Here is a 22,855-nt window from a genome sequence, read left to right on the forward strand (position 1 = left end):
CTGCCCGAGAGAGGGAGAGGCAAGAGTGATGAAATTCACCCTTTGAGCAATCAATTAAGTCATCTATTCAAATCCAAAAAGCATGCGCGCGCGGGCTACGGTAAAATCACCGATACGAGCCGTCGCAACTGGCAACTTCACCTACCAGGCCAGGCCAGGCCAGGCCAGGTCAAACCAGTGGAGCGTTCCTCATGCATGCTCGCTCCATCCATCATCCATCACGATAAGCGCCTGAGACCCCCTTCGGACCAACTTGTCGGCCTGCATGCCCTGGAGATTGATTTGCTCTTCTTTCTTCTTTCTTCTCTCTTCTCACACTCGTCCAACCTCATCCCGTCCGCCTCTAAACTTCTTCGAACCACACGCAATCCCGACGCCGCGGTCGCGCATCCGAGACCTGTGGGAGCCCTGAGCGCAGCACCTAACCGCGCTCTCATCAGTCATCCCTCACTCAGCCCAGTCCGTCACTCGTCTGGACCGCGCTGCGCCACCGCACTCGTCCGTAGTCAACGACTAACTAACGTGCTGAAGCAGCCCAGCGAGCGCCCTCCTCCGACCCGGGCCGTGGTGGTGGCACCCGCCCGCGCGGCCGCTGCGGTGGGCTGCTGTCACCGCCGTCGCCTCCGTCTCGCTCGCTCTACCTCATCTCATAGGTTCTAACTACCTTATACTGCCAGAGCGGCAGGTAGACGCACCACACCAGATCACGCCAGACCTGACCACCACCACCACCACCGGCCACCACCACTTCCTCCGCGCAGTTTCCGCCCGTCTTCCCCTCCGTTCCCTGAACCGCACATCGATCCTCGACGGCGCGCAAAAAAGGGACCAGGTCGCTCCTTTGCCGGCATCGCGCATCCACCGCCAAGCCCTGCCGCGCGCACACGGCTCCAGCCGCCCGCGCCGCGTTTCTGTTGCCGTCCTCGACTGTTACTGTTACGTACGACACTTCTCTCGCGCGAGGGAACCGGCCGAGTCGTCGTGTTGCGCCCGCCGGACGACCCGGCCCGCCGACAAGTCGCCGCCACTACCACCATCACGCATGCGAGGCCGACCGCAACCTCCGCTGGCATAGAACGGGATCATCGCGAGCCGTAGCCGCCCCGGGCCACCCCGAGGTGCTCCCACGCAGGGGACCGACGGCCATGCCATCGCCGTCGTCGCCAGCAGGGGCCCAGCGGCCGGGCAGCACCCGCGTGTCCACGTCGACGTCGTCGCCCGACCTACCCGTCGCCGCCGATGCCCTCCCTCGCCCCGGCGACAGCTCTCCCTCCTCGTCGCAGCCCAATGGCAATGGCGCCAGCGACTCGTCCTCCTCTCCGAGACACTCGTCATCCAGCGCCCATCCGCCGCCGCCCCCCGCTACCCCTCCCACCGCGCGTCCAAGCCTCTTCTCGCGCCTGAGCCTGCCCCTGCCCTTGCGAAATCGAAATCGCAACCTCGTCGACTTTCACATCCGCTGCGATGAGCCCTACAAAAAGTACTGCGCCGGCGACTCGGTTCGCGGCGTCGTCGTCCTTGCTCTTGTCAAGCCCATGCGCATAACCCACCTCGTCGTCTCCCTCCACGGCTACGTTCGCGTGCTCAAGGATCCCGCCTCGGCCGCCAAAGCACATCTCCCTCCGGCGTTGGCCTCAAACGGTCCCTCCAACCGCCCGCAATATCACGGCAATGGCTTGGCCAGTCTGTTTCAGGACGAGCAGGTCCTCAGCGGAGAGGGCAGGATTGACACTGGTCGCTACGAGTTTGGCTTCGAGCTAGTCTTTCCAGACAAGGAACTGCCGAGCAGCATTGATGTAGGTTTTCCCATCTCACTCTCCCCCCCCTCTCTCTCGCACGTCCGTGCCCGCGACGAACATGTCCGCAAAGGCTGACCATGTGTGACAGTTTGAGCGCGGAACGATATCCTACATGATCACGGCCACATTAACGAGACCGACGACAATAGCCCCTACGACGACGTGTGACAGAAGGGTGACGCTGTCACAGATGATAGACATAGGCCTGCTTCCGCCCCCACGGCCGAGGACCATATTCCTAGAGCCAATATCGAAGCGCTCGCGGAGGAAAAAGCCGCCCGCGGTGGAAAAATCCACCTCCAGCATTTCAGAGGCCAACGACGTAGCCTCCGAAGCCGACTCGGTCGATCGGTCAGTCGCGGCGGACGAGGTTGCCCGCGAGCCCCAGGCCGATCAACGGAGCCAGATTACGAGCGATATGCGCAGTGAGATAAGTGGCGAGAGCGGCCGCAGTGCCAGCACGGCCGTGAGTCGGATCGACCTCGCCCAGCTCTCCCAAGTCGGGTCGGCCATGACATCGGCAGCGAAGCAGCAAGTAGTGGACGACAAGACCATCACGGCTACCATCACGCTGATAAAGGGGGGTTGTTTGCCCGGCGACAGCGTTTCCGTCAAGATCATGGTTCAGCACATAAAGCGCGTCAAAAGCATGACTGGCGTCATCGTGACGCTTTTTCGGCAGGGCAAGATGGACACATCGCCGTCACCGGCCGCATTCAGGGACTTTGGTTTTGGCGAAACACGTGGCGGAGACAGGGGCGAAATGTATCCACGGTCACGGACGGGCCTCGGAGGACTATCGCTCTCGTCGCAAGGCTCCATGAGCATGTTCCGCAAGGACTTGGACCAGAACGCGGCGCCACTCATCATCGACCCTGTCTCGTTGCAGGCGTCCGTCACCGTCTCCGTAAGGGTGCCCGACGACGCTTTCCCCACGATCAAGGGGGTGCCGGGGGACATGATCAGCTTCAAGTACCAGGTGGAGGTGGTGGTTGACCTGGGTGGCCGGCTGGCGAGCCAGCTCCAAGGCGGCCAGTCCACATCGAGGCTCGGGCCATACGGATACAGCGGCTCCAACCAAACGAGCAACACGTACGGGCCTAGGCAGCCGATCAATATCGCCGACACGGCACAGCTGAGGAGGGAGAAGGGAGTCATCTCGGTATCGATGGAGACGGTCGTGGGCAGCATGGACAGCTCCAGGATCCGCAAGCCAATGACAAGGCCACAAGACACGAGGGCAATACGCATCGCCGAGAGCGATGACGAGGAAGTCATCCGTCCAGAGGCGCCACACCACAACGAGGCCTCGCCTAGCTACTTTGAAACAAATGGTCAGTCGCAGCCGAACGGATACCAATCCGTGCCTCGGACGGGGCAGCTGTCGTACCAGCATGCGGCGCAGCCCGGTCTGTCTATGCCCGCCAACGGCTATCACCCCGCCGCCGCGCCCTCATACGTCCCGCCGCCAGAGGTCCCCAACGAGCATGGCATGAGCGAGAAAGAGCGCATAAGACAGGCGGAAACGCGTCTGCTTCCCAGTCAGCCACCAGCGTCTGCAGCGGCGGGCCCATCGTCGGCGCCCGTGGAGGATGACATATACGACGCTGAAGACACGCCACGGATGCAAGCCTTGGGGCCAAGCGTGCCTTCCAATGACGATGCAGAGGCCGGACCTTCGGCACCAACGGAGGAGGAGATGGAGGTGGCGCAGCCGACGGAGGACAAGCAGGAGCTCGAGCGTCAGCGGCTGATGAACGAAGCCAGCGCGCCGCCCGTGTTCCCCGACGACGCGGACGGGCGAGGTGCAGGCTCGTCGTCTCATGACGCGCCGGAGGACGCCGAACCGTCAGCGCCGATCCTCAACGAAGACGAGGACGACTACCCAAGCTACGGCGCCGGCGCCGGCCCATCTGCGGCGAGAAGCGCCACCAGCCACGCGGAGCAGCTACCGGCGTACGAGCGGTGACGAGACACGTTGACTACGCTCACGGGAGGAATTTCTGGATAGATACGTAACAAAAGACGCGTGGGAGAGACTGGCAGAACGTACTGTCGCGGGTTGGTGCGGTTGTTGCTTGAAGAAACTGACCGATATGGGCAGGTGAGCGGTCCCATCTTGTTAGGCCCCCGATATCTTTGGTCGCTCGGCGTTGGGAAGAGCGTTCAATCACGGGCAGCTTGGCCTAGGAAAGGCACGAAGCATAAAACGGTGTTTTATGAGGACACTTTATGGCAATGAATACCACCGCTTGTAGTGGCGAAGCTGCAAAAGCAGCTACAATACATTCGTATATGCACGTGCGTACGTATGTTCAGTGTGCTCAGAGGAGCGCAAGCGACTGTTCCGGATAGTCTCGAACTCTGTCTGGTATCTTGTATTGTACAGTCGGTATATATAGCGGAGGGGCCGTCAACGAGGCACCTTGAGAGTCGTTACACGTCGTACACTGGTGCATTGGAGATGAGGAAGGGCCAGCTAGTTTCCCACCATGCGTCTCTTTGCGCACCTTGCTGCGAACATATGCCGTTGCCACCCGCACCAGCGCGCGCGGGCGAGAGGGAGCGGGCTGGCAGGCAGGCAACGGAGCAGGTCAGCACACATGCGCTGCGCTGCATTTGCACGTAGTCGTCGTGCTACGGAGTGGTGGTGGTGGTGGTGGAAGTGGTGGAAGTGGTGGAAGTGGTAGTAGTAGCAGTAGTACACCCAGATCAGTGCTGCAGCACGACGGGGCGGCCCTCCTCCCAGTTGTGTATGCTGTCGCGAATGTTGATCCAGTAGCGCAGGCGGACGGCCTCGCGCTTGGCGGCGTCGACGTCGTCCCGGCGGAACGCGTCCTCGAGGAGCCGCACGCTGCGCGCGACGCGGCGGTCGTTGTCGCCGCGCAGGGGGTCGAGGTCCTGGGGCCGGACGGCGTCCTCGATGGCCTCGTGGGCGTCCATGACGGCGGCGAGGAGGGCGGGCTGGTCGTCGGCGCGGAGGGCCTCGTCGTGGGCGACGTCGACGCCGCGCAGGGCGAGGAGGTACTGGGCGCGGAGGAGGGGGTCGGCGAGGGTGCGGTAGGCGTGGTTGATGGCGGCCGAGGAGCGCTCGGCGAGGGCCTTGGCCGGGCCCGAGGGGTGCTTGTCCGGGTGGTGGGCGGCCTGCAGGCGGAGGAACTCGCGCCGCAGGAGGGCCGTGTCGATGGGGAAGTGGCCGCGCGGGGGGGGCCCGTCGGGGAGCGTCGAGGGGAAGTAGCCGTAGAGGGTGTCTGGCTCCTGCGAGGGTTGCGCTGTCGATGCTGCTGATGGCGGTTCTGTGACCTCGGCGGCCGAGGACGACGGCGACGACACGCTGGCGGAGTGCGAGAAGAGCGCTCTGCGTATTGACGGCGTGCCGACGAGCCCGTGTGCATCCCGCCGCCGCCGCGGTCCGTTACTGTTGCTGCTGCTGCTGCCGCTGCTGCTGCTGCTCCCTGTCGTCGCCTTCGCCATCGTCGTAGCAGTCATGGCCGTCCGCGACGTGGACATGAGCCTCGCCGCCACCGCGCGCTGCATCTCGGGGCGCAGCGCAGCGCGCATAGCCGATGATCGCATCGCGATATTCCTCTCTCTCTTTCTCTGTCTGTCTCTCTCTCCTCCTACCTCTTTCTCTTTTGTTCTTCTTCTTCTCTCTTTTCCGCTCGCCTTTCCCGCAGGCAAACGTGAGCCCTCAAAGGGGGGGTTTAAAAAAAAAAAAAAGGCCGGTCGTCACGAGGCGGAGGAGCGCTGCAACTTTTTTTTCGGGTCAACTCTCCTCTCTTGCTCGCTTGTGTTTTATGCCGTCTTCTGTATGCGGCGCGCGGTTGTCGTCGGTGTCGTGTCGTGTCGACTCTCTGCACGGTGGGAAATGAAGAAAGAGAGTGAGAGCGTAGGATGGGAGAAAGGGGTGCCCCGATGCTTGTGGCGAGCTGAGGTTTTGACGGCGACGGATGACGGCGATGAGAAATGATAATGACGGAAATGGGCGACGGCGATGATGACATAGGGCGGAGACAGCTCGGAGAACCGACGGACGACGGTTCTGTAGGTACCTTATGGAAGGCAAAAACCGGCACTGCACTGCACTGCACTGTGTTTGGCCCCCCGCGCGCTGTAAAGAACCTACCCCCAGCCCACCGCCCGCCTGCGGTTGGCTCCCGGGGGCGGGGGGCACCGCGACCAGGGTGCCCTGTAACCACCGAACGCCGACACCGACACCGGACACGGGTGTACTTCGTAGGTAGTTAATAATGTGTGTTGTCCTGGCCTGGCCCGGCTTCTCAAAGGTGGAATGGGAAGAATTGGTCCAAAATTTCCCCACGAATCCCAGACGGCGCAATTGCCATTGCCTTGCAGCCGTCGCCCCCAATTGCCACGCAGCGTTGCGGCGGCATCACGTCCAGCGCGCGCGGGAGAGAGAGAGCGAGACAGACAGGGGAGAGCCACAGCCAGCGAGAAGCGCAACCATCCATCACTGCATCGCGCATTCAATCGGTGCAACGAGATGCTAGCATTCTTCCTTGCAGCAAGTACAGTAATTTAGCATAATGCACATCTCTTCTTCCTCTCCGTTTTCTCTTTTTAGGCTGCCCAACACATACATACGCACACAAAGAGAGTTGAGGCACAGCATCTACGTACTTGGTACTTTTTAACTAGTGGCGGTTCGCTCGACAGACATTCGTTCGTTTTCCTCAATCGGGCAACCTTCGGCGGGCGCGGCTATTGAACGGCGGCAATGGAACCCAACGTCCTACCTTGACGTGCCCTGCCACGAAGAAGACTCACCCACCATCCATCCCCCCCGGACCATTTCATTGACCGGGCAGCCGGCATCGCGGCGCCCTCTGGCGCAACACCGCACTGCGCGACGACACCTGCTGCTGGTCGACTCCGCAGCCACTCCTCCCTCCGGCCGGCCTCCATCATTACCATCTCTCATAACCCGGCTGACCCCGTCTCACGGCATTATTATCCAGAGTCTTGACCAGCGACGTCACCCGTCTGCTTCGCACTGCATCAAGCAATTGGTCCATCGATACACAGTCCTTCGTACAGCTGCTGCCGTCCACGCGACTTGCGACGCACCTTCGTCCGCACCTGGCCTACCTTCTTGACAGGTCGTGCGTGACGCCATCATGGCCAAGGTCTTTGATGCCGCCGAGGGTAAGTCGTCGAGCCCCTGTTTCAGTCTAGTCGCCGCATCCGCTCACTGCTCAACCCAGTGGCCAAGCACAACACGCCCGACAGCTGCTGGGTCATTCTTTACGGCAATGTCTACGACGTGACCGAGTTCCTTACCTCACACCCCGGTGGCTCCAAAATCATCCTCAAGCTTGCCGGCAAGGATGCCACCGACGACTACGATCCCGTCCATCCGCCTGGCACCCTCGAGGAGAACCTTCGCCCCGAGGCCAGGCTGGGCCAGGTCAACCCCGACTCCCTCGTAAGGGCAAAGGTCCCTGACGTCAAGACCGACGCCCAAGATGACGCCGCCGACCAGCGCCCGTCCCTCGAGTCGCTGCTCAACCTCGACGAGATCGAGGCCGAGGCCACCAGGCGCATCCCCAAAAAGGCCTGGGCCTACTACTTCTCCGCCAGCGACGACCTCTGGTCCAAGACCAACAACAACGCCGCCTACCGCGACATCCTCCTGCGGCCCCGCGTCTTCGTCGACTGCACCGCCTGCGACATGTCCACCTCCATCCTCGGCAACAAGGTCGGCGTCCCCTTCTTCATCGCCCCCGCCGCTATGGCTCGCCTCGCCCACCCCGACGGCGAGCACGGCATGGCCAAGGCCGCCGCCCGCTTCGGCGCCATGCAAGTCGTCTCCAACAACGCCTCCATGACCCCCGAGCAGATTGTCGAGGGCGCTGCTCCCGGCCAGGTCTTCGGCTGGCAGCTCTACGTCCAGAATCACCGGGACAAGAGCATCGCCATGCTCAAGCGCATCAACGCCATGAGAGACCGCTTCAAGTTCATCGTTCTCACACTCGACGCCCCCGTTCCTGGCAAGCGTGAGCTCGACGAGAAGTCAAATTTCGAGGGTGGAAACAACGTCCAGGCTGCCGCCTCGGGCAACGACGACGCCAAGCGACCCGGCGGTGGCGGCGTGGGACAGCAGCTCTTCTTCGGCACTGCCTGCGACCTCACCTGGCAGACCACGCTTCCCTGGCTGGCAGAACACACCGACTTGCCCATTGTCCTCAAGGGTCTGCAGACGCACGAGGACGCCTACCTGGCCGCTCAGTACGCGCCTCAGGTCAAGGCCATCATCCTCTCAAACCATGGCGGTCGCGCCATGGACACGGCGCCGCCCGCCGTCCATACGCTGCTCGAGATCCGCAAGTACTGCCCCGAGGTCTTCAGTAAGATCGAGGTCTGGGTCGATGGCGGCATCAGGAGAGGGACAGACGTCGTCAAGGCCTTGTGCCTCGGCGCGACTGCCGTTGGAATCGGTCGAGCGCCGCTTTTTGGCCTTGGCGCTGGCGGCCAGGCGGGTGTCGAGCGTGTCCTTGAAAGTAAGTGGTTACCGTCCTCAGGGCGTTCATCCTGATACAGTTGTGGCTCGGCCTCGTTTCGTTCCGTCTGGCCCGTACTCGAGACGATCTCTTCGCCGCCAGCCGACGACGCCCTGCCGAGGGACGTAGTCTGAAGTCACGCTGCGGGCAAGTCCCGTATCATGGTTGTCACTCGGGGGCGCAAACGCTGGCCAGCCTCCAAAGATATCCGTCATGACCTGCACGAGTGCTGACGCCTCATGCGCATTCTAGTCCTCGCAGCCGAGACAGCCACATGCATGCGCCTGCTCGGCGCCAAAAACAACTCGGAATTGGGCCCCAGATTCGTAAGTCGGACCATGTCGGAGCTGGACCGAGCCTAGAGTCCCCGGAGTACTGGCGATCTGACTGCTAACACGGCGTTTGCCCCGCGTTTTAGGTCAATACTCGACGTGTGGAGAGGGATATATACGACGGGGATCCGGGGCTGGACAAGCGGGGGTTGTGGACAAAGGCGAAACTGTAACACGCCTTGCACGACTAGCGGCATGTTGACGTATGGTTGAATGCCCATGTGGAGGCTATTCAAACGCAATGTGAGGACAGCCTCGGCTGGTCAGCCCCGATGCGGGTGGAGGAGCGACTTCGGAATGGCGTGCATGTCGCCAACCGGGGCCCCCTAGATTTAGAGCAAGGGCGGCTCGTGCGACGTCGACTCTGCAGCGGATGGCGTTCGCAGATGGTCATACCCAAATCATGTACATGCATCTTGCCATGACTTTCTATCTGCCGTTTAGAGCGGCGCAGTGGCGCGATGACGTCCAGACCAGCCGCTGATCAAACAAGCGGATAGGAGATGAGGATGGACGGCTGGGGCATGCACATTCATCGACTCTGAAACCGCAGGGTCCCCGTTGCCTTGCTTTGCACACCTGTCTGTGCAGACAAGTTGTTCTTGTGGAATTGTCCGTGCGTCCTTCTTCTGCCAAGACGCACATGGCCGAATCTGCGTCGTCTATCGGCAGTCTTGACGACAAACACCTCCCCTGACCCTGACCCCGGCGGCCGGGACGAAGCCACCACGGCGACTGACACCTGAGCCACCCCCCAGGGCAGGAGCTGCTGTCTTGATCCTCGACGAGTGGATTGGCCAGCCTAGATGCTGAGCGCAATGTCCTCGACTCCTCGTTGGCTCGGTGGGCCGAGTCTAGACAGGGGTTGCCCCCGGGTGGCTGATTTTGAGCTGCAGGGACGGCGAGTGGCAATCGGGGGGCCTCTTGTCGGCACGTTTGGTAGTGCATCCATCCACTTTAACCAGCTTTCTCTGCCTCGCACATGATGCGTCGATGGTGCCGGCTGGTGGAAGGGCCGTCCTCGGGGGGGGGTCTGACAGATCTCGTTGGTCACCCACGGCACAGGATGCGGTCATTGCATGTCGCATCGCACGTCCTCTTTCGGACTCACAGGGTCGGATCCTCTCCGGGGCGCATCGACTGCGTGGCTGCACGACCTGATGCACGGGTGCGGCTCCGGGACGGCCGGTTCGCCCATGGACGGAGGCATGCACAGCGGCATGAGCATGTGCGCGCGCGGTGCGTGTCGAGGCACCTTGCCGCTTGGCGCGGAGTCTCCCACGTTGCCTGCCAAAAGGCCCACCACGAGGAGGCGTTTGGTGGCGAAAGTGATGAGCCTCCTCCGCATCCAAATGCGATCCGAAGCCACGAGTAATGAATGGCCGTGGATGGCGGCAGCCTCGCTGTCTTCTGACTGCCTTGATGCGGGATGCGGGAGCAGTCATCCTAGTCGAGCCGGTGATTCGCCTGCGGGCGTCGAGCCTGTCTGCGGCGGGGCGGCTGCTCGGGCAAGGCGTCGACAGAAGCGTGTCAGTGAGAGCCCAGCGGTGGCGGTTGGCGGCGGCGGCAATTGCCTCGAAGATGGACGTAAAGATGGAAAAAGTGGAGGCGAATGGATGGGGAGGGAGGGGAGGGTGGTGGCAGCGAAGGTGGTGGCTGGTGGTTGTCATGGTGGTCATGGAAAATGCACGGCGTGGGAGGGCTGGCATCTCATCAGATCAGACGTGTAAAAGCGAGGCCATTCAAGATCTTTGGGGACGCTCGCACATGGTAAACTCGTCTCGCGCAGGCCGTCATTCGCCGGCAGGAGCCACCCTGCAGCACAAAGGGAGTACTTCGTACTTGCTAGCTGCAGTCAATGTCAGTTGCCCAAGCGCGCCCAGTGCTTGGCGGCCCGGTCGCGACTGCCTTCCACTGCGCCGAGATGCATCCGCACGGCGCTGGGGCGCGCCTGCAGCGGCCGCGCTTACAACAACTCGTAGCACAAGCACCGAGGTAGGCACCTAGCAGCCCGGAAGGCAAGCCGGCGGCACAGCAACAAGGCGAGGCGAGGCGGGATGCGGGTTTGCTCGCCTTGAGCGTTGGAGACGGCGATCTCGAGCCCAATTTGCCATCCCAGCAGACGAATGTCACCGCCAGCAGGCCCGGGCGAAGATCCAGTGGGCAAGAGAGCCTGCGCGCGGCGCCAATCCGCGTTATCAAGCACACTACGTACCTACCTGCGAAGTACTAAAGGTGCTAGCTAGCGGTAGGTGCGGCGGTGGGCTCTGGCTTCTGTCCAGACGCAAGCGCGCCTGCTCGTCTCCTCTGCCGCGTGGGTCGCATTCTGCATCGTCGGGCCTTGGTTGCCAGCCTGGATGGGAAAATTTGCCTTTATCGGCGGCCCTGCAAGTTCCCGCCGCCAATGTCACGCATCACATACATACGTATGATAGTGCCGTGCAGTTGCAGAGACGTGCAAGGCCAGCGCATGTCCTACGTAGATGGTATGTGTATACATGTATGGACTACGTATGAATGGACATACACAATCAATCGGGTGATGCAACTCACGCCCCTGCCAAGGTGCAGCCGCAGAGATTGACTGACGTCGCGGCCAAATGCCCGCCTCTCTTTTCTCAATTTGTAGTTACCCCCTCCCCAGCCCGCCGTGCCGTCGTGTCGTCGCGGGTCTGTCTGGCTTTTTTAGTGCGGCGAGCCCGCCTTGTTGGCCTCGCTGGGGCCTGGGCAAGGTGTCTTTTTGTTCCCCCGGCTGACTGGACGGCTGACCTTGGCTCGCGGGGAAGCCAGAGTCGAGACGACTGGCTCCCGCAGAACGGCAGCCTGGGGAATGGGAAGGGTGAGGAGGAAGGGGAAGAGAAAAAACAGAGCACGCCCGGCAGACCCAGCAGCGAGCCCCGTGTGCTCCACCATCTGGGACCCGCAGTGGCCTTACGGTGGACGTCAGTTGGTGCGTTGGTAGGCGAGCCTCCCCCCCTCCCCGGCTGCCGCTCGTCCATATCAGGAACCAACCCCGGGCCCGTAATCAAAGTTTCACGGACTGGAGACTTGTGTGCCGCTATCGTGGCCGCCGTTGTCGTCGTCGTCGAAGAAGACTGGAGCCATCTCGCTAACTAATCCGAATGTAAATCCAAATCCCATCCATCCCACATGTCAGTCAGGACGGACGGTGGCCGCCCGCTGAGCAAGCGGCCCGTGAGCAGGGCGCGGCCAAAGGCCAAGCGCAGAGCCAGCCAGCGGGCATCATCTCTCCCTCTCAGGCCTCGTTTCGGCCCTTTGCCTAGGTTTGTGTGCTTGCTGCTGGTCCTGCTGCTGCGGTGGCATTGCGTCTCTCGTTCGCCACCCAGGAGTGCGGGCAACCGACAGACAGCTGGCCCGGGATTACCGTCGGTTGGGACTCTGTCCGTCCAGTGTGCTCGTAAAGATGCCCCGTGCGACCGGGGCTGCTATCTATCTTGGGTCTCCCTGGGCAAGACACGCAGCGCACGACAAGCAGTGTCGACGTCGTCGACGCTGCCGAGCATGCGTCGCTGCTGCGGGTGCTGCTGCTATTCTCGCGTCCTTGTCCTTCACGTGCGCATCCATTCCATTCACAAGCAGCCGAGGGACCTCGAGCTAACAGACGCAAGCTCCAACTCCATCCACAGGCAAGGACAGGGCTTGCAAGCCTCGTGCACCCCCTTCCCACGCTCGCTCGCAGCATCAGCGCGCGCGCGCACGCGCACACACACACACAACCCACGGCAAACCCCATGAGCCGCTTGCCCGTTTGTGCCAGGGGGCCAGGGCTTGGACGACCGAGCCGGCTCCAGCGCGCGCTGCGGAGCCCATCTGCGGGGCCAAGTCTGGGGACGGCAAGATGGCGTCTCGGTCCATTTCCCCGTCTGGCATGGCGTCACGCCCCGGCCGGGCTCCACCGATGTGGGATGGGGATGTGGTTGCAGGGGGCGAAATGGCGTGGGTTTTTTTGGGCGCACAGGCGTCGGGGCAGGCGGAGCTGGAAGATGGCCCAGTCGCAACCGGAGCGACATGTGGTGGAGGTGGTGGTGTCTGGCCTCTGGTCTAATGGCGGTTCTCAAGGGCTTCGTCGGTCGCGAACATGAAGCAGAGGAAGAAGGATGGATGGAGATGGTCCGTTGCTAGCGCACAGGGACTATTGTACCCTTTTTCTTTCTTGCCCTTCCTCTTCGTCTGTGCTGGAGTTCTTGACACGCCCCCTCCGCCGCCGAGCCCTTGTCGTGTTGCTCGTACCGTACCTATAGTAGAGGTACTTCTCTTGGGTAAGGTACCGTAGAATGCACGGGGGACCTGCAGAGCCTCTGGAAAGGCCACAATGTCCACTCAATGCCCCAACCCTTTGGGCGGAATAAGGCCACCTCACCTGCGAGTTGAGGAACCCACTGCTCAACACCCCCGTTATCTATTACCAGGTGGCAGTCGGGTGGACAAGCGTACAAAGCGGCTTGTCAATCCTCCATGGAGATCGGCGGTACCTGGGTCTCCGTGCGCTTTGGCGCCCCTCATCGCGTATCGCACATGTAAATGGATCTGCTCGAGGTGGTGGTGTTGTTACTTTTTGATGTGGTTAGGTACAGTAGGTACCTTAGGTTAGTAGGGACTACTAACCTATTCCCAAAGGCAAGGGGCGTGCGGCGACGCGGTCGTCTCCAGGGCTGTCTCCATGCGTCGGGCAGGCGCCCGCCAACCACAGCGGCTCGCTAACCTGCCGCGCTTCCTACTGCCACCCTCCCCCCTCCTCTCTGTCTCTGCCCACAGAAGGTACCAGCTGTCTGCCCCCCCCCCCCTCTTTCTTCAAAAGGCACTGGCCAGAGACCCTGGCTGGAAGGAGTCTATTTTCCCTTTAAGACCTGGCGATATCCAGATCTCGCGCCTCGTCTTGTGGCTTCTCTTTTCCCTCCCCCGCCCGCCCGCCCGCCGCTCGTCTTCCCTCGCATCTTTCGTTACCGTCCGTCGTCGGAGGCCGTGGCCGTGTGACAAAACCTCGGAGGCCTGTCTTGTCGTGTTCTAGTCGTCCTACCTACACGCCTTATTTCGATTCTTCCGTCGCGACTCGGGCTCCCGGCGCGCCGCACGCGATTTCACCTCTTGGGCCCCCGCCGAAAAAACACCACATCTGGTATATCCTCGGAAACCCGCCATCATGTCCGACAGCAAGCACGAGATCTCGCAGACCGAGAACGGCGCCCCTATCAAGCGCAGCAAGAAGCGCACCTGCATCAACCACTGCAAGCGCTTCTGGTGGCTTCACCTCATCATCTTAGCCTGTATCACGGTCCTCGTCGTCTGTCTTGTGTAAGTGCCTCCCCTGCCTTCTCGGGCTCTCTTCCTCCGCGCAGCGTACGAGCCAGCCAAGGCGGGTTTCTCTGCACGCCTTGTTTCGTTTGTTTGTTTGCGTGTCTGTCTGTACGAGTTGGAGAGCCTGTGTCTCGTGCTCCGATGCCCTCTTGGCAGCTCGTTCAGCTGAGACCCCGTGCGTTGCGCCACTCGTTGGTTGCACGGCGCCCTCAACGCGAGCAGCCCTGCAAAGGCCGTCGCCAGCCGCAACCAACACCAACACATCTTTCGTAATGCCGAAAATGAGTTCATCAACTAATGCCGAATTCCTCGACAGCATCTTCGTTGGTGTGCCCAAAATTGGTCAATCCAAGGTCAATGCCGCCAAGCTGGATATCCAGGGCGTCAATGTGCTCGACGCGGCACCCGATCAGTACCTGATGCAGATCAACTCTACCATTGAGACTGATGGCACCGTCCACGCCGACATTGACCCCTTTGAGGGCAAGATGTACCTCGACGATGTCGACAACGCCCCGGCCTTCGCCACTGTGCAGTTCCCCCCCACCAACGCCAACAAGCACCAGGACGTCAACATCAGCCAGACGGTCAAGATTGACGACCTCGAGGCTTTCAAGCAGTTCAACATTGCCTTCTTCCAGAAGCAGAACCTCACCGTGCGCATCTCTGGCAAGACCAAGCTTCAGCCCGCTGGCCTCTCCCGCAAGTATGATGTCGACTTCACCAAGTACCAGACCCTCAACGGCCTCAATCTGCTTCAGGGCACCAAGCTCAAGGATGCCAAGGTCAACCTGACTGCCCAGACGGGTGAGAACTTCAAGGGTGTTGCCGAGATCCACAACCCCTCTCACTTCACTCTCGACCTTGTGAGTCTCACCAGTTCCTATTCTCACTCATGCCCCGCTGCTCAGTGAGAGCCATCCACTCGTGTCACCGCGGCTAACCATGTATGTTTTTCAGGGTAACGTCACCTTTGCCACCTTTGCTGGTGGTAACAACGTTGGAAACCTCACTATCAACAACCTTCTCCTGGTTCCTGACGTGAACAACGTCCCCATCTCCGCTGCTTTGAACCAGAGCCTTGTGCTCAAGGCCTTGGGCCAGAAGCCCGCCTGTGAGACCGGCATCGTTTCCATGAAGCTACTTGGCACCGAAGTCATGAACCACGGCAAGCAGACTCCGTACTTCCTCGCCGCTTTAGGCAGCGCCAACCAGACCGTGGACATCAACCTTTCCGAGATCCTCGGTATCAAGCCTGCCTGCTAAGGTGGCTGGGCGACGGTGAAGGTGGACGAGTTCATTGGATGATGCTCAATTGATTTGGCCTGGCTTTGGTTGGTTTTGAATGACGTCTTTGTATACCTCTGCCAGCGTTTCTATGTATCACTCTGATGCGCATTTCAGAGTTTCAGAGAGTGGGCTTGGTGAGGGGAGATGCGAAGACACATCGGTGGAGCCGTGCTCCGATTCATGATACCTTGATGCGCTTGTTAGTAATATAAGGCTGGCACAGTCCACTATAATGTTCAATGCACCTTGGATGGGTATCAAGCTGTTGCTGTATGTTTCCGTCGCAACGGCGGCCGAGGGCTTATGAGCCACCCCTGTAAAATCCTCGAAGATCGATGTGACACGACTTGCTCTCACTTCCAGTCCCCCTTACGCTTCTCACCTCTGCTGAGGCTGCCGACTGACGGCCCTCCAGCAGCACCAGGTGAGGGCATCGACGCGGGGACAAAATCGACGGTGGACCTGCCCCCAGACAATTTGCCCGACTCCATGCGCCTCGCGAGCTTCTCCCGCGCCTGTTTCAGCCTATCTACGTATGCCGTGTCCGGAAACGCCGCCGGGTTCCACAGGTCGAGTGGCAGCGTCGTTTCGTACTGCCTCACGCCGTCCAGGCCGGCGTAGTCCATCAGCTTATCCGTGACGCTCGGGTTCTTGAGCGCCGTGGAGTTCTGCAGCTTGGCGTTGAAGTGGGTGCCCGTCTTCTTCAGCTTGAGAAACTGCTCAAACGTCTTTGTGGCGCGGGCGGGAGGCGATCCAGGCGGTGAGGGAGGGATGTCGAGGTTGGGTATGGCGGGGAGGGTGAGGTCGTGGATGAGGGCGCGCGTGGCCGTGTATGGTGATGATGGTGCTCCCGTCCCGTCTTCATCGTCGGCTACGGGGTCTTCTTGCTGTTCTGCAGGTGGGAGAGATGGGCCAAGCGGGACTGCGCTCTGCGTGACGGCGGCGATTGCTGGCGCAGATGGTTCTGTATCTGCGACTGCGGTATTCGGTATTTGCTCCTCCGCCGCGACTGGTGGAAGAGCCGCGGATGCTGCCATTGACATCAGTCAGCAGGCCTGTTAGACGGCGGACATGTGCCAGGTGTGAGCAACTCACATGACGATGTCGCTACGGCGCGGCCTCGATTTACTGTGCGGTCCGGCACGTCTTCTGTAGTCGGAGCCTGGAGACATCATCATGAGATAGGGCCATAGCGCGGGAGTCGCATGTGGTGATGCTCACCTGCTCCTCGTGAGTCAATTGCTCGTCGTCTCCTTCATCGTCGCTGCTGGCATACGCAACAAGCCCAGACATGATGGCCCAGCCTCGACCGGTGAAGGTGAGTACGTCAACAGCAAGCGCGCCAGTAGTAGATGCGGCTCGTGAAAACGTCGACGAGGAATCGTCAGCGAGACGAGCCAACGAGACTCCAGCGCCGGGAATGAGCTGAGGCGCGCAAGGCCCAGCACGCCAAAACTGCTGTGCATCCCCACGGCTCCTCATTGGCAGGAGAAACAACGGGCCCTCGCCTCGGCCCCACCCGACTTTTCTGCGACGTTCCCAGGCAACAAATGAGATTCGGATGCTCCATCACCGGGCAACTGAACAGCTTCATCATCACCCCGTGCAACTCACCACGCCCCCATCCCGCCCGCGGCCCTTCGACATCTCGCTGGACCGTCTGTTTGCATGCCGCCAGAGCCCAAGGCTGTTGCCTGACTCATTCGCTGCGGCCGCGCTTGGCGCCTGAGGCCAGCTGCGCACGCGCGCCCGGCGGCTGTCGCCCGCCCACGCGAAGCGACAACTTCTTGTTCAGCCGCGGGACACGTCGACTTTTCTCCCAGAAAGTACTACTCACCAACCGTAGCAAATCCTCCTGAGCCCGCGAGACCACCATGGCTCGGCCAAGAGACTCGCGCTCACCAGCTCCAGCAGGCAGCAGCGGCCAGCAAGATGGCTCTCGTCGCCATCGCAACGATGACTCCTACGGCGGCGGCGGCAACCGGCGCGACAGGAATCGACGGGACGACGCCAGGGACCATCGCCGGCTTAGCAGGTCGCGCAGCCCTGACGTGAGCACACCCATCCCCGAGGCAGATCCTCTCCTCGATGTTGACCTTCTTCTCTACGAACAGCCCCGTCGGGATCAACGGGGCGGTGCACGCCACCCAGAGCGAGACCTGATGAATCGGCGCGACCGTTCTCCGGTCGGCCGGCGAGGCGACGGCCCCTACCGCGGTGGAGGGCCTCGCGACTACCGCGACAGAGACCGTGATAGAGATAGAGACCGAGATCGAGACCGCGACCGAGACCGAGACCGAGATCGCCGCCGTTCGCGTGACCGTCACGCGGCCAGGCTCAGATCGCCTGATCGTCGACGCCCTCGCAGCCGTGATAGCGACAGAAGCTACAGAAGCCGAGACGATGGCCGCGATCACGGTCGATTCAAACGCGAGGGGACGGCTGACTCCTCAGCGCGCAGCAACCGCCAGGCGTCTGTCAACGATAGAGGCCGGGCCGGTCAAGATAACGTCCGTTCCCCAACTGCCCCTATCAAAATTGAGGAATCTGACGAGTCGCCTCAGTCTTCGGCTGACAGGGCCGAGCCTGTCCAGACCGATGCCGAGAAGAAGAAGGCAGAACGTCTCGCAAAGCTTGAGGCATGGAAGAAGAAGAAAGAGAGCCAGGTTCAACAGCAGAGAGCGGGCGATGCCTCACAGGCCAGAAAGATTCTCGCTGATATGGACCAACCTGGAGGTGTTTCTTCACCCGGAGCACCCTCTCCGGGTATCTCAACTGCTGCGTCCCCTGGAACGGTAGAGAACTCTGGGAATGCTTCTCCTGCTCAGCCTTATGCCGGGAAATTTGACCCCAAGTCCATTGCCAAGAAATCGGCCGCGCGATCCAGCGAGTCTAAGACGGTCCTAGGAATGGTCGGCATCCAGCCACCGCAGTCTGCTCCAAAGACATCCCAGCAGGCTCCTACCGGTAAGTTTCCTTTGAGAATACGCGACAGGGGCCTAGCTAACAACACCGCAGCAACGTCATCGCTACCTGCAAACCGCGCCAAAGCTAGCGGCTTTGGCTTCGGAAAGCCTCAGAAGGGCCAGGTAGAGAATGGCAAAATGCCCAACAAGCGGATGCTGGATCTCGACGAGGACGATACCGTTAAACGGAAGCTCACGAAGCTCCCTACCCTGTCAGTGGACACCGACGACACGCCTTATGCCGATCAGGACGACGACGACGACGCCGGCGAGAACATCGCCGAGGACGAAGAGGCCGCCGTCGCTGCAGACCGAGCCGCTCATGAACGACGGCTGCAGGCCGAGAATCAGGCGGAGCAAGCTGCTGTGGAGCCCGATGCAGAGGGAGACCAGACCATGAGCAACGCTGCTGACGGGGAGGCGGACGTAACCAAGGATCCGGCGACAACTGATGTGCAGCCTGCTGCCGAATCCATGGATGTCGATGAAGAGTCAGAAGTAGACCCATTGGATGCATTCATGGCAAATCTCCAAAAGTCGGAAGTGCAGAAAGCGCAAAAGTCTGCTCAGACCACAAAGAACTCTCATGTTCCAGAGACGTATTTCAGCGACGAGGACAACATATACGACGCTGAGGGCAACGATGGCGCAAACAATATTCTGGCCATGACCAACAAGCGCAAGAAGAAGGATATTCCCACCACCGACTATAGTAAAATCACAATCGACCCCGTTCGCAAAAACTTCTGGGTTGAACCCTCCGAGGTCAAGGCCCTCACCGAGGACGAGGTTGCCGAGCTGCGCCTGGAGCTCGACGGCATCAAAGTCAAAGGCAAAGACGTCCCAAGACCGGTCCAGAAATGGGCACAATGTGGCCTCATCCGTCAAGCGCTAGACGCCATCAGTAACCTCGGCTTCGAGCGGCCAACGGCCATTCAGTCTCAAGCCATCCCGTCCATCATGTCGGGCAGAGACGTCATCGGTGTAGCCAAGACGGGATCCGGCAAGACGCTTGCTTTCCTCCTCCCCATGTTCCGGCACATCTTAGATCAGCCCAAGCTCAAAGAAACGGACGGGGCCATCGCCCTGGTGCTCGCACCGACGCGTGAGCTGGCCACGCAGATCCACAAGGACTGCAAACCCTTCCTCAAGACTACTAATCTTCGCGCTGTCTGCGCCTATGGAGGTGCCCCCGTCCGCGACCAGATTGCCGACCTCAAGCGTGGCGCCGAGATTATCGTCTGCACCCCCGGTCGCATGATTGACCTCCTGGCTGCCAATCAAGGGCGTGTCACGAATCTCAGGAGAGTTACGTATGTTGTTCTCGACGAGGCGGACCGAATGTTCGACATGGGCTTCGAGCCGCAGGTGATGAAGATTTTCGCAAACATGAGACCCGACAAGCAGACCATCCTGTTCTCGGCGACGATGCCGCGTCTTATCGATTCGTTGACCAAAAAGGTCCTCAAGAACCCCGTAGAGATCACGGTTGGTGGTCGAAGCGTGGTCGCCAAGGAAATTGAGCAGATCGTCGAAGTTCGCGAGGAGAATGACAAGTTCATCCGCGTACTGGAGCTGCTTGGCGAGCTCTATGACCGAGACGAGGACGCTCGCTCGCTGATTTTTGTCGATCGCCAGGACAAAGCGGATAACCTCCTCAAAGAGCTCATGCAAAAGGGCTACCCGTGCATGTCCATCCACGGCGGAAAGGATCAAGTCGACCGCGACTCCACCATTGCCGATTTCAAAAAGGGCATCTTCCCAATCCTCATTGCGACTTCGGTTGCTGCTCGTGGCCTGGATGTCAAGCAGCTTAAGCTCGTCATCAACTACGACGCGCCGAACCACCTGGAAGACTATGTCCACCGGGCTGGCCGCACCGGCCGTGCTGGAAACACTGGTGTCGCCGTCACGTTCATTACCCCCGAGCAGGAGAACTGCGCAACGGGCATCGCGAAGGCTCTCGAGCAGAGCGGACAGCCTGTTCCGGAAAGGCTCGAGGAGATGCGGAAGGCGTACCGCGAAAAGGTCAAGTCCGGAAAGGCAAAGGAGTCGTCGGGATTCGGCGGCAAGGGCTTGGACCGACTCGACCAAGAACGCGAAGCAGCCCGCCAGGTGCAACGCAAGACGCACCGAGCCGAGGGCGAGGAGGAAGAGGAGAAAGAGGATAAGAAGGCCGAGGAGAAGGGTGAGAAGGCGTTCGAGGCCATCAGAGCGGCGGCCTCCGGCGTTCAAGCACGCGATAGTGCCAAAGCTGAGGGCGCGGACGGCAACGCTGCTCAGAAGGGCGCTGCCGCGACGTTGGGCGACAAGTCTGATAATCCCCTTGACAAGGTGAGCTCGGCTGTCAGCGCCATCAACAGCCGTCTGGGCAAGTCTGGCCAGCTTCGCTCTGGTCAACCCATTGACAACAAGGGCCCTGATGCCGGCGCCTTCCACGCCACCCTCGAGATCAACGACTTCCCTCAGAAAGCCAGATGGGCCGTCACGAACCGCACCAACGTTGCCAAGATCCTCGACTCGACCGGTACCTCCATCACCACAAAGGGAAGCTTCTATGCTCCAGGCAAGGAAGTCCCACCAAACGGCGATCCGAAATTGTACATTCTTATTGAGGGTGACACTGAGGTGGCCGTAAGCTCGGCCCTCCAGGAGATGACGCGACTGCTTAGAGAGGCGACCATCGCGGCGGCCGATGCCGACAGCCGGGCGCCAGCCAGCGGACGGTACACTGTTACCTAGTAGGGTAACTAGTTGTTCTTCCGCCGCTAGGGAGGTGTTGACGACGTGAGGGGCATGTCATCCCGAAGATCTTGGTACACGGTGTTGACGATGGTATTGGCGTCTGGATGTCGCCTCGGGGGGGGGGGTTCCGAGATATGTGGCATGGCCACGTTTGCAACTGTTGCACTGCTTATTGCTTGACGCGGGGCGTAGACGGAGCTTCCAGGTAGCAAGATATGGCTCAAAAAAACGCTTCTTGCTAATCGACGACAATATTATATCAAGCTGTGACGTGACGAGGATGCAGTTTCTTGGGGGTCGAGTTGGAGAAGAACGGATCGCTCATGGTATATTGTGGAAAAGAAGAAAGAAATCGTAGTCGTCCCAAGCAGGGGAGCCCTGCAACGAATGCCAGGGTGGAAACGTCTGCCCTTTATTACACACGCGCGCCATGCTTGCCGGCTGTCGGGCTGGTGCACCATCACCCACTCACCCACCATCCCCCTACAACACATCAGACCAAAGGTCGCGTCCGTCGCCAACTCGCGGACAAATATTTACCCCCAACGCCCGCCAACCAGACAGGCAGGCAGGCAAGCAGGCCTGCTGCTGCTGCTGCTACCGCCGCCGCAGCCGCCGCCGCCGCCGTCCGTCGTCCGTCGTCATTTAATTCCACTGCCTGGCCTCGAGGCCCTCGTCGGCGTCCCTGGCCCTCCGCTCGGCCTCGCTGGCGCCCTTGAGCGTCTCGGTCCTCGACTTCTTTTGCTGCGACGTCAGCTGGGCCTTGAGCTTGCCTCCCTTGTTGGCGGCCTTGGCGCGTGCCTGCGTATTCGTGAACAAGAAAGAAGAAAAATCGTGTCAGCAGCAGACCATGTCCTATTGTGCAGATGGGGAGTGTGGTGGTCGGGCGCGGCGCACCTCTGCTGCCTCGGCGGCTCTCCTGCGCGCGTCCCCCGGATCGCCTGACGAGTCGCCGCCGGCGGCCCCGGGTACAACATTTCCGCCAGCGCCGCCGCCGCCGAGTGTCCGGGGCGGGCCGCCGACCTTCTTAGGTACCGAGGACGTGGTCCTCGGGGCGGGGGCGGAGCCGAGGATGCGGCCCGGCGGGGAGGGATTCGACTCTGCCTTGCCGCAGATGTTGCCCATGATGAACGACGACGACAACAACCAAGGCAAGGGGGAGACGACGGAGGAGGAGGAGGAGAGGGCGGATGAGAAGTAAAGGGACGTTGGCTACGCGCGGTACGAACAGGCGTACAATGGAGACCTTGCTGGACGGGAGGAGAGGGAAGGGAGGTCGGAGAGGAAGAGGAGGAGACGACGGTCCGGTCTGCGGCGGCCGGGGGAGGGGGGCGGCGGAGCTATGCAGCGGTTGTCGGCAGCCGATAACTAGGAAGGGACTTGTTGTCGTTGTCGTGGTATCGAGGGTTTGCCTCTTCCACGGATGGCGACTCGAGATTCGAGATGCGCGAGGGCGTTCCCAGATGCAATAAGTTTTTCAGGGTCGAAAGCTAAAGGGGCCGGGGTTGGGGGGGAAGGCCGCAGAAGGCGTCAGGAACGGCGTCGCATGTCGTCGGCGGCGGGCGGGCGGGCGAGAGATCGGCTCGGTGGTCTCAGAGGGGGAGGGAGGGTCTCACGCATATGCGCATGTTACCTACGTACTGCACGAAGCACTACCTTACGTGGCTTGGGGGGTCCCGGCTTCCCCAGACCAGGCGGGGTACAGCGGTGACTCGGTGAGACGTCGGTGAGGGTGGTAAGCTCACTGGCAGTTCACCTTTGAGCTGCAAGCACGTTTAGCCTACCCTACAGAACGGTTTTCGCTAAAAGTAAGAACCGGTGCATAGTAAGTGTGGGCGAGCGCGCACGACGCGCAATGGCCAATGCGTCTCTGCGGTTGCTGAAGC

At 60.9% G+C, this 22,855-nt stretch overlaps 7 protein-coding genes across 9 annotated transcripts; 4 read left to right on the plus strand and 3 right to left on the minus strand.

Annotated features, from left to right (window-relative positions):
• Positions 1 to 226: 226 nt before the first annotated feature.
• On the plus strand, positions 227 to 4,091 carry RIM8 (ph-response sensor protein). Its single transcript, XM_047988556.1, has 2 exons — positions 227 to 1,796; positions 1,888 to 4,091. Exons 1-2 carry the CDS (start codon positions 1,146 to 1,148, stop codon positions 3,766 to 3,768), a joined length of 2,532 nt encoding a protein of 843 aa, XP_047844554.1. The 5' UTR covers positions 227 to 1,145; the 3' UTR covers positions 3,769 to 4,091.
• Positions 4,092 to 4,348: 257 nt separating this feature from the next.
• Positions 4,349 to 5,732, minus strand: JDV02_007095 (uncharacterized protein). Its single transcript, XM_047988557.1, has one exon. It carries the CDS (start codon positions 5,373 to 5,375, stop codon positions 4,512 to 4,514), a length of 864 nt encoding a protein of 287 aa, XP_047844555.1. The 5' UTR covers positions 5,376 to 5,732; the 3' UTR covers positions 4,349 to 4,511.
• Positions 5,733 to 6,545: 813 nt separating this feature from the next.
• JDV02_007096 (L-lactate dehydrogenase (cytochrome)) lies at positions 6,546 to 9,213 on the plus strand. Its single transcript, XM_047988558.1, has 4 exons — positions 6,546 to 6,965; positions 7,025 to 8,320; positions 8,573 to 8,646; positions 8,739 to 9,213. The coding sequence occupies exons 1-4, from the start codon at positions 6,938 to 6,940 to the stop codon at positions 8,823 to 8,825; spliced, it is 1,485 nt and encodes a 494-aa protein (XP_047844556.1). The 5' UTR covers positions 6,546 to 6,937; the 3' UTR covers positions 8,826 to 9,213.
• Positions 9,214 to 13,582: 4,369 nt separating this feature from the next.
• Positions 13,583 to 15,502, plus strand: JDV02_007097 (uncharacterized protein; the record flags this gene model as incomplete). Of its 2 annotated transcripts, XM_047988559.1 has the most annotated exons (3): positions 13,583 to 13,965; positions 14,285 to 14,834; positions 14,929 to 15,234. In XM_047988559.1, the coding sequence occupies exons 1-3, from the start codon at positions 13,814 to 13,816 to the stop codon at positions 15,232 to 15,234; spliced, it is 1,008 nt and encodes a 335-aa protein (XP_047844557.1). In that variant the 5' UTR covers positions 13,583 to 13,813. The 2 variants fall into 2 exon arrangements, with proteins under 2 accessions (XP_047844557.1, XP_047844558.1); XM_047988560.1 differs by having other exon boundaries at positions 13,583 to 14,834; positions 14,929 to 15,502.
• JDV02_007098 (uncharacterized protein) lies at positions 15,224 to 16,661 on the minus strand. Its single transcript, XM_047988561.1, has 4 exons — positions 16,480 to 16,661; positions 16,354 to 16,420; positions 15,504 to 16,288; positions 15,224 to 15,445 (listed from the first exon to the last, which is right to left on the minus strand). Exons 1-3 carry the CDS (start codon positions 16,549 to 16,551, stop codon positions 15,612 to 15,614), a joined length of 816 nt encoding a protein of 271 aa, XP_047844559.1. The 5' UTR covers positions 16,552 to 16,661; the 3' UTR covers positions 15,224 to 15,445; positions 15,504 to 15,611.
• A 177-nt stretch (positions 16,662 to 16,838) lies between these two features.
• Positions 16,839 to 21,262, plus strand: PRP5 (RNA helicase). 2 transcript variants are annotated; one of them, XM_047988562.1, is made up of 4 exons: positions 16,839 to 17,309; positions 17,373 to 17,768; positions 17,823 to 18,225; positions 18,277 to 21,262. In XM_047988562.1, the coding sequence occupies exons 1-4, from the start codon at positions 17,133 to 17,135 to the stop codon at positions 20,964 to 20,966; spliced, it is 3,666 nt and encodes a 1,221-aa protein (XP_047844560.1). In that variant the 5' UTR covers positions 16,839 to 17,132; the 3' UTR covers positions 20,967 to 21,262. The 2 variants fall into 2 exon arrangements, with proteins under 2 accessions (XP_047844560.1, XP_047844561.1); XM_047988563.1 differs by having other exon boundaries at positions 16,839 to 17,084; positions 17,170 to 17,768.
• A 352-nt stretch (positions 21,263 to 21,614) lies between these two features.
• Positions 21,615 to 22,094, minus strand: JDV02_007100 (uncharacterized protein; the record flags this gene model as incomplete). The annotated part of the gene is made up of 2 exons (XM_047988564.1): positions 21,615 to 21,770; positions 21,867 to 22,094. The coding sequence occupies 2 exons, from the start codon at positions 22,092 to 22,094 to the stop codon at positions 21,615 to 21,617; spliced, it is 384 nt and encodes a 127-aa protein (XP_047844562.1).
• Positions 22,095 to 22,855: the final 761 nt, after the last annotated feature.

The sequence above is a fragment of the Purpureocillium takamizusanense genome, chromosome 6, assembly GCF_022605165.1.
Source record: "Purpureocillium takamizusanense chromosome 6, complete sequence".
NCBI classification, from domain to species: domain Eukaryota; kingdom Fungi; phylum Ascomycota; class Sordariomycetes; order Hypocreales; family Ophiocordycipitaceae; genus Purpureocillium; species Purpureocillium takamizusanense.